Here is a 7207-nt window from a genome sequence, read left to right on the forward strand (position 1 = left end):
AACTGGTTTGAGAAGACAATGACCATTTCAGCACTTCTGCACAATCTTTGCCAAAACATTTATTATTTTAGAACTGACAAGTCAAACTCTTCTAATCCATTTACATGTATAAAAGCTATTACCTTGAAAATAGTTACTAAAAGGGTATGTACTATATACATTGTATATCACAGCTTTTATTGTTCACAATAAAGCAAAATTTGGTTTGAAAATTAGTCAAATGTTAATCGGAAGGTTTTCTCCTGCTCCTTGCGCTGGTTGTCACACATTTTGGACACTTCCTCGACTCTTCTCTGCAGCAGAACTGAATTTTGGTCGATCCATTGAAGTGAATCCATGTGTGCGTTGAGAATTTTGCAAATCTGTTGAAGCTGGAGGAGAAATGCAAAAGAATTAAAACAATCCAGAAGTTCACGTGGTCAGCTGAATGTTTTAAACATGTTCTTACCGGGTCACTGGTGTCAGCTGGGCCACTGGATGTGTTCAAGTGCTCTATGATCTCCTTCAGATCCTGGGACATCCGTTTGAGCTGCGCGTCCACATTCTCTGCGAGCTTGTACGTTCTCTCTCGCTCCTCGTCGGCGTTCTGCATGTAGATGGTTCCACTCTGCTCTTTCACAGACTCCTCCAGGGGGCACAGCAGGTCCTCCAGCTCCTTTTGCTGGGATAAGATGAAATCCAGCTCCTGGTTTAGCCGCCTCTGGTCCAGCTTCACCTTCTCCATTTCTTTGTGCAGTGACGTTATCTTTTCACCATTTTCCACCAGCATGCGGTCCCAGGCATTGACTTGAGTGGCCTGCTGCAGGAAGTGCCTCTCCTGGTCCTCCAGCTCCAGACTCCACTTGTTAATGAGACCCTCCAGTTGGGCATAAGTCATCACTGGAGGGGCAGTGGTGGTGGTTGTGATGGCAGTAGCAGCAGCAGTGGTAGCTATGGCTGTACTTGTGGCGGGTGCGGTAGGTTTAAGCCCTAGTGCAAAACCAGAAGTTGCCCCAACTGTGGCCGCTGCAGCCGTAGTCGCGGCAACAGCAGCGGTGGAAGCGGGGGCAGTGGTAGCAGCTCCCAAAGGTTTCAGCATCAAAGATAGACCTCCAGCTGCAGTTGTAGCTGCTGGAGCTACGCTGGCTGCTACTGAAGTTGGAGCGATGGGCATAGAAAACCCTATACCCGCGATCGGAGCGGCGCTAGAGGCAGGTACAGACAGAGAGAACAGTGATGGCGCTGTGGACTGAGCGACCTGAGTGGTCACCGGAGGAGCAGGTGTAGAGGAGGGTTTGATGCCTAGAGAAAAGCCTGTAGGTGGAGCCATGGTGGCCATTGTTGGTGGTGCCGCAGGCTGGCTGCCAAGGGTCAGTGAAGCAGGTGCTGCTGATCCAAATGTAAAGCCTCCTCCTGTAGAGTGGGGGGAAAGCACAGGTGGTTTTATTTAATGTATGTCAACGTGTCACAGTTGTACATGTAATACTGAACATACACAAAGCTACAGTGATAACATGGGGAGCATCAAATCACCACTTTGGACCTTCTACAGGAGTGAATCTGGTGATACCTGGGGCAGCGGTGGGCGCCGGGGCTGCAGCTGTGGTGGCCTGGACTTTGGTGCCGAAGCTGAATCCGCCGAAGCCCGATGGTGCCGCGGTCGCTGCTGGAGCTGCCGCTGGTTGTTGGGCCTGTGTGACGGCTCCAAAACTAAAGCCTCCTCCAGCGGGTGCAGGAGTGATCTGTGTGGGCAGACCGCCGCCCAAAGCGAACCCTGCGCCCGCAGCAGGGGCAGCCGCGGAGCCTAGAGCCAGACCCGCCGCTGGGGTGGCCTGAGGAGCCGTGCCCAGGCCGAACGAAGCGGTGGGAGTCCCGAAGGAGAAACCGCCTCCGGGAGCGGTGCTCTTCGCCGGGGTCCCGAAGGCGAAGCCCCCGGTGGAGTTGGTGCTGGGTTGAGCAGCATTGCCAAAGGTGAAACCGCCACCCGAAGGAGCAGTTGTGGCTGTTGGCATCCCAAACCCGGCCGTAGGAGCGGCTGTAGTGGGCTGGCCAAAACTGAAGCCCCCCGGTCCCTGTCCAAATGAAAACCCGCCACTCATTCTGCTAGTTTCTGTTAGTTTCCGAAGTGCGTGTGTTAGCCCCGGTTAGCCCCAGCGCTAGCATCAACAGTCACTTCCTCAACTATTTTGGCGGGTCTCAAAAATCTTCGCTTGAGTTGTAAAGTTACCGTTCACTTCTCCTACAAAAGTCCCTTGCGGAAATGGGGTTTTGCTTCGATTAGTTTAGACCACAAGCAAACTGAAATTCAGAAACACATCTTTGATAAAACGTGGCCTAGCGCCTCAACACAATCCAAACAGGCAAGTGTTTGGCCTACTACGGAAATGACGACATACAAAGTGTTTTTATCAAGAGAGTTAAATACAGGGTCAACTTTGAAAAAAGCTGGAAATGTATAAATGCCCTATTTCCTTCTTCTTTTGTGTTTTATGGCAGTTGGTGCCAAAAGTCAAAGAAATGCAATTTTTTCTTGTTGTTTTCTGGCGGTTGGCATCCTATGTGTTGCATTACCGCCAGACTTTATTCTTCAGACTTCATTTTCCAGAGTCCGACCGGCTTAAAATACTCAACTATTATTATCCATCAGCTGAGTCAAAAAGGGGAAGATTTGGCTTTAAGTTGAGCCATGTGACGTTTGTCAGCAGGACCCAGAAACTATAGAACATCTGTTTAATTATTTTCCAGTAGTAAAGAGTTTCTGGCAAGATATCTTAAACATTTTCAGATCAGAAGAATAAAGCCTAAAGAATAAAGTCTGGCGACAATGCAACACTTGGTTACCAGCCGCAATAAAACACCAAAGAAGAAGAAGAAACAAGATATTCTCATAGCTGCTAAAAATATACTATATTATATAATATATTAACATTATAAATATTATTGGAAATTATCATATTCATAAAAGTAAGTGGAAAAACGGAAAACAAATATATTGTGTGCAATAAAAAATGAATTTAAAAATGTATCTAATTTGTTGAAGAATTTTGTCTAGCTGCTTATACCTTTTTGTCATTCGAAAATATGTATTTTGTATGCCTCTGTACTATTTTCCATATCATTTGCAACTTATAGTAACTATGTTTTGCTTTAGTGGTTTGTACTTGTTGGTGTTTTAACACTGATGGACAAACCTCCAGAGCATTGCCATATGAGCTAACTGGGCACCTCCTTCTCTTGACTCGTTGTTAATCTTTGACCAGAGGGGCTCGCTCATGGATCAAATCTGAGATCTGGACCTTGTACGTCCATGACATTCAGAATACGTGACCAACCATGATCTCTATCAAACTGAAGATCAAAAGTATGTTTAGCTTCAGCAGTGACTATGAAATCATTACGTCTTTTTACCATTGAACGATAAACATACTGACTGCTACTACGCAGTTCTCCTTTAAAACTAGCAACAAGCTAATGTCAATTTTGCTAACCAAAACGACCAAACTATTTGTGTTGTTTACAGTTTGTGATGCGTATTAAAATCTTCATAGGCATCGATTTATCCCTAACAAATCAAACAGAATGAGGATCCTTAGGTTTCTGAGGAGTAGTGTGGCCATAACAAAGGATGTAGACTTTTATTCCAGATTCTCACCTTCTCCTCTGTCAATGAAGCAGTTTCTGGACTTTGGTAAGACAAGCATGTACTTTGTCCTCAGTTTGTTTTCATTTTTATCTTTCTGTTAGCATTTATATTCTTGCTATGTTGCAATTAAGGTAATATTGTCCCACTGTGGGTGTTGTAATGTCTTTATAAAGCACCTTATTATCACTTGTAGACTTGATGTAATAATGTAGCCTACTATTTTGATAATGTATAGCCTTTATAAGCTTACTTTTTACAGATGTGACTCCTTGCATTGGTGTATCTGTAACGTCTAACAATTTACACCTTCAGGGTCAGAAAATGCTTGTGAGAAAACGTCCTTCGCCTTCCTCAGACAGGAGTTGCCAGTGAGGTTGGCCAACATCATGAAAGAAATCAATCTGCTGCCAGACAACTTACTTAGGACTCCCTCAGTGCGACTGGTCCAGAGCTGGTATGAACACTGCTAAATGTGTAGAATTCTATTTCTGACCTCTGCCTCACACTAATCTGTGCGTTATTGTGCAGGTACATGCAGAGCTTTCAGGATATTCTCGAGTTCAAGGAAAGAAATGCAGATGATGAAAAGACCACCTACGAGTGAGTTTCTTAACCCTTGTACGTCCCTCAAAGATAGTGCCCGGGTTAAAAACACTTTACTTACTTTTACTATTTATGTCCTGGATAAAACATCAAAAATAGACAAACACACCCAAAAAATACAAAGGTTATCATGTTGTGGAGTGGAACATATTCCAGTACTTAAAATAAAATGCCACTATGAAGAGTTCTGCAGTTTTGAACAGGAAGTCAACAGACCTGTTTCTATTATTAAGCCGTTTTAGGTCAATATTGTGGTTTACAATGAACAAAATGACAAATGAGGATCTACTTATGTTATAGTTCAATGCCAAATACTTTAAATTAGCTTGATATGTCTCCTTTAAACGTCCACATTTCTGCAGTTTTATAGACGCTATTATAAAGATCCGTAATCGACATAATGACGTCATCCCAACCATGGCTCAGGGAGTAGTGGAATATAAGGACGCTTACGGCATGGATCCGGTCGTCAGCCAAAATCTTCAGTATTTCCTTGATCGTTTCTACATGAGCAGAATATCCATCCGAATGCTTCTAAACCAGCACAGTGAGTTCATAGCCATTTTTCATGTCCATTTGTCTCTCCTTCTTGGCCTGAATTACATTGTTTGTTGTTGCTATATTTCAGCACTCATCTTCGGTGGAAATGTGAAAGTGAACCCAGCGCACCCTAAACAGATCGGGGGTATTGACCCACTCTGTCGCGTCAGTGATGTCATTAGGGGTGACAATGCAGCTCTCTTCTTTCTACAAATATCAACACATTATTTCAATGTCCTGAGATGGAATTTTAACAGCATATTCTTCTGATTGTTGCAGATGCTTATGAAAATGCAAGAAATCTCTGTGACCGCTACTACATGAACTCTCCTGAGCTTATACTGGAAGAGTTTAACGGTGAATAGATTTTCAACAGTGTGTTATTTTGTGTATAATATCAGTATACATTATTGTTTATTCAATTTTAGAACCAGGTTTAGCCCTGATATAGACCAGGGATTGTCCTGTTATAGACCTGAGTTGGATCTGGTGGCACTTGGAATGCCTAATCTTTTCTTTAATGATGTATTTTATCTCAACAGGAAAAGAAAAAGATAAACCTATTATGATGGTTTATGTTCCTTCTCATTTGTACCACATGGTCTTTGAACTTTTCAAGGTATTTTTTTTTACATTTCCCAATTTATTATTTATTATTTAAGGCAATCTAGAGAACTCTGCAAGGTTCAAAATAATATATTTCCTTCCGTAGAATGCCATGCGCGCCACAATGGAGTTATATGGGGATTCTATGGAGTATCCCCCAGTCCAGGCACAAGTCGCTCTGGGCACAGAAGACCTAACAGTAAAGGTAAAAACTGGCTACTAACAGTTAAATCATATTTCAAAATGGACACAAGAGATTTAGTTTTTTTTTAACAGGTGTGCGATCGCGGTGGAGGTGTCCCACTGAGAAAGATTGACCGGCTGTTCACCTACACATACTCCACTGCCCCCAAACCTGACATGGGCCGCTCCACTGCTGTCCCCCTGGTCAGTGTTTTTTTTTCTTAAATGATATTAAAAAGATTCATATTAGCTCATGCTTTTTTTCTACATTTAGGCTGGTTATGGCTATGGTCTGCCCATTTCTCGCCTCTACGCTCGGTACTTCCAAGGAGACCTGAAGCTGTACTCTGTGGAGGGATTTGGGACTGATGCCTTAATCTACATCCGGGTATGGAAATCAGTGTGTTTCTTTGCATGCTTGATTGTTCATATTATGGCCAGAGAGAGTTGTCAATGTTTTATTTATTGGTCAGTTTTCACTAAACCGATCCGCTCCCCAAGATGTTTTATGATTTCATCAGTTTGCATCCATAGATTTAAACGGGACTTTGTAACATCAATGTATTTTTCTCCCTAAGCAGCACCTGCACACATCAAAAGTTCCCCTGGTTATTCTGACTGGTTGTACAGGATTTATTTATGTACAACAGATCCTGAATTTACTATATGCATTAATTCAAAATTATACCTGAGATTGACCAATTTTAAGCAAGATGTAGTCATGAAAACAAAATGAAGCAAGATATTTAAACCTGTCTATGTGTCCCAAATATGTGCAATTCTGACCAATTGTACACATCAAATATAGTATTTATATTTGAAAACGTTCCATGATGGAAACATTTGTAATAAAATCTTTCTTACATTTATAGTAAGTAAATTACAGATGACATTTCTAATTACTTTGACATGAAGCAGTTTACCAATATATTACACTTTATATGAACACGTTTTACAGTAATACTCTTCTATTGTTTTGGCCCTTGTCTTTCTCAAATGTAAACACATTACACTTTTAACCGTCCTCTTCTACTTTCAGGCATTGTCCACAGAGTCGGTAGAAAGAATCCCAGTGTACAACAAGTCATCCTGGAAACATTACAAAACCATCCACGAGGCGGACGACTGGTGTGTTCCCAGCAAAGAGCCAAAGGACATGACCACCTATCGCAGTTTCTAGGTCCAAACAAGTGTGCAAAATGTCTGACTTTATAACCAGGCTTCTTATTCTTAAATTATTTACGGGAGTAAGACCAGCTTTTCCCTGAAGTAATAATGCTAGAGCCTGTACCCGTTATGTATTTCAGCTTCGTTTTGGCCAGTAACGTACCTCTGCACTCCTGTTACCAACATAGAATAGACAAGTTGTATTGTTTCAGGAATATTTTTATTCCCATTAGATTTGTCATTTTAGGTCATCTCGTTTTTGGTCTTCTGTTACAAAATAGTTCATTTACTCCAAGTAGTAGAAAAAGATTCCGTTGTAGTCATCTGGACAGACTACTATGGAACAATCCAAGACCAATGAGGGATTACAGACTCATTGACTCCAAGTTAAAGCAAAGGGAAAGTCATATATATATTTATATTTTTAGTATTCATAACCGTCACAACGGCAATTATAAACCTGAGATTTTCTGTTATTTAAGTATT

At 42.0% G+C, this 7207-nt stretch overlaps 2 protein-coding genes across 3 annotated transcripts; one reads left to right on the plus strand and one right to left on the minus strand.

Annotated features, from left to right (window-relative positions):
• Positions 1-34: 34 nt before the first annotated feature.
• On the minus strand, positions 35-2327 carry nup62l (nucleoporin 62 like). Its single transcript, XM_072444450.1, has 3 exons — positions 1580-2327; positions 449-1416; positions 35-371 (listed from the first exon to the last, which is right to left on the minus strand). The coding sequence occupies exons 1-3, from the start codon at positions 2076-2078 to the stop codon at positions 213-215; spliced, it is 1626 nt and encodes a 541-aa protein (XP_072300551.1). The 5' UTR covers positions 2079-2327; the 3' UTR covers positions 35-212.
• A 945-nt stretch (positions 2328-3272) lies between these two features.
• Positions 3273-7195, plus strand: pdk1 (pyruvate dehydrogenase kinase, isozyme 1). Of its 2 annotated transcripts, XM_072444453.1 has the most exons (12): positions 3273-3340; positions 3528-3667; positions 3935-4076; positions 4151-4222; positions 4588-4772; positions 4854-4949; positions 5045-5122; positions 5308-5384; positions 5478-5576; positions 5648-5758; positions 5829-5942; positions 6594-7195. In XM_072444453.1, the coding sequence occupies exons 2-12, from the start codon at positions 3559-3561 to the stop codon at positions 6732-6734; spliced, it is 1224 nt and encodes a 407-aa protein (XP_072300554.1). In that variant the 5' UTR covers positions 3273-3340; positions 3528-3558; the 3' UTR covers positions 6735-7195. The 2 variants fall into 2 exon arrangements, with proteins under 2 accessions (XP_072300554.1, XP_072300552.1); XM_072444451.1 differs by lacking the exon at positions 3273-3340 and having other exon boundaries at positions 3375-3667.
• Positions 7196-7207: the final 12 nt, after the last annotated feature.

Source organism: Eucyclogobius newberryi, unplaced genomic scaffold (assembly GCF_026437365.1).
Source record: "Eucyclogobius newberryi isolate DKJ021-1_F unplaced genomic scaffold, fEucNew1.0.hap1 SCAF_14, whole genome shotgun sequence".
Classification (NCBI taxonomy): Eukaryota; Metazoa; Chordata; class Actinopteri; order Gobiiformes; family Gobiidae; genus Eucyclogobius; species Eucyclogobius newberryi.

What these genes read in the sequence shown, in the direction of transcription:
- nup62l (XM_072444450.1), bottom strand. Translation starts at nt 2,078, where the DNA reads ATGAGTGGCGGGTTTTCATTTGGACAGGGACCGGGGGGCTTCAGTTTT. An exon ending in CAAAGTCCAGGCCACCACAG is followed by an intron (nt 1,417 to 1,579) that starts CTGCAGCCCCGG and finishes AAATAAAACCAC; the next exon opens with CTGTGCTTTCCCCCCACTCT. An exon ending in CAGCTGACACCAGTGACCCG is followed by an intron (nt 372 to 448) that starts GTAAGAACATGT and finishes TTTCTCCTCCAG; the next exon opens with CTTCAACAGATTTGCAAAAT.
- pdk1 (XM_072444453.1), top strand. Translation starts at nt 3,559, where the DNA reads ATGAGGATCCTTAGGTTTCTGAGGAGTAGTGTGGCCATAACAAAGGAT. An exon ending in TGGTCTTTGAACTTTTCAAG is followed by an intron (nt 5,385 to 5,477) that starts GTATTTTTTTTT and finishes TTCCTTCCGTAG; the next exon opens with AATGCCATGCGCGCCACAAT. An exon ending in CAGAAGACCTAACAGTAAAG is followed by an intron (nt 5,577 to 5,647) that starts GTAAAAACTGGC and finishes TTTTTTTAACAG; the next exon opens with GTGTGCGATCGCGGTGGAGG.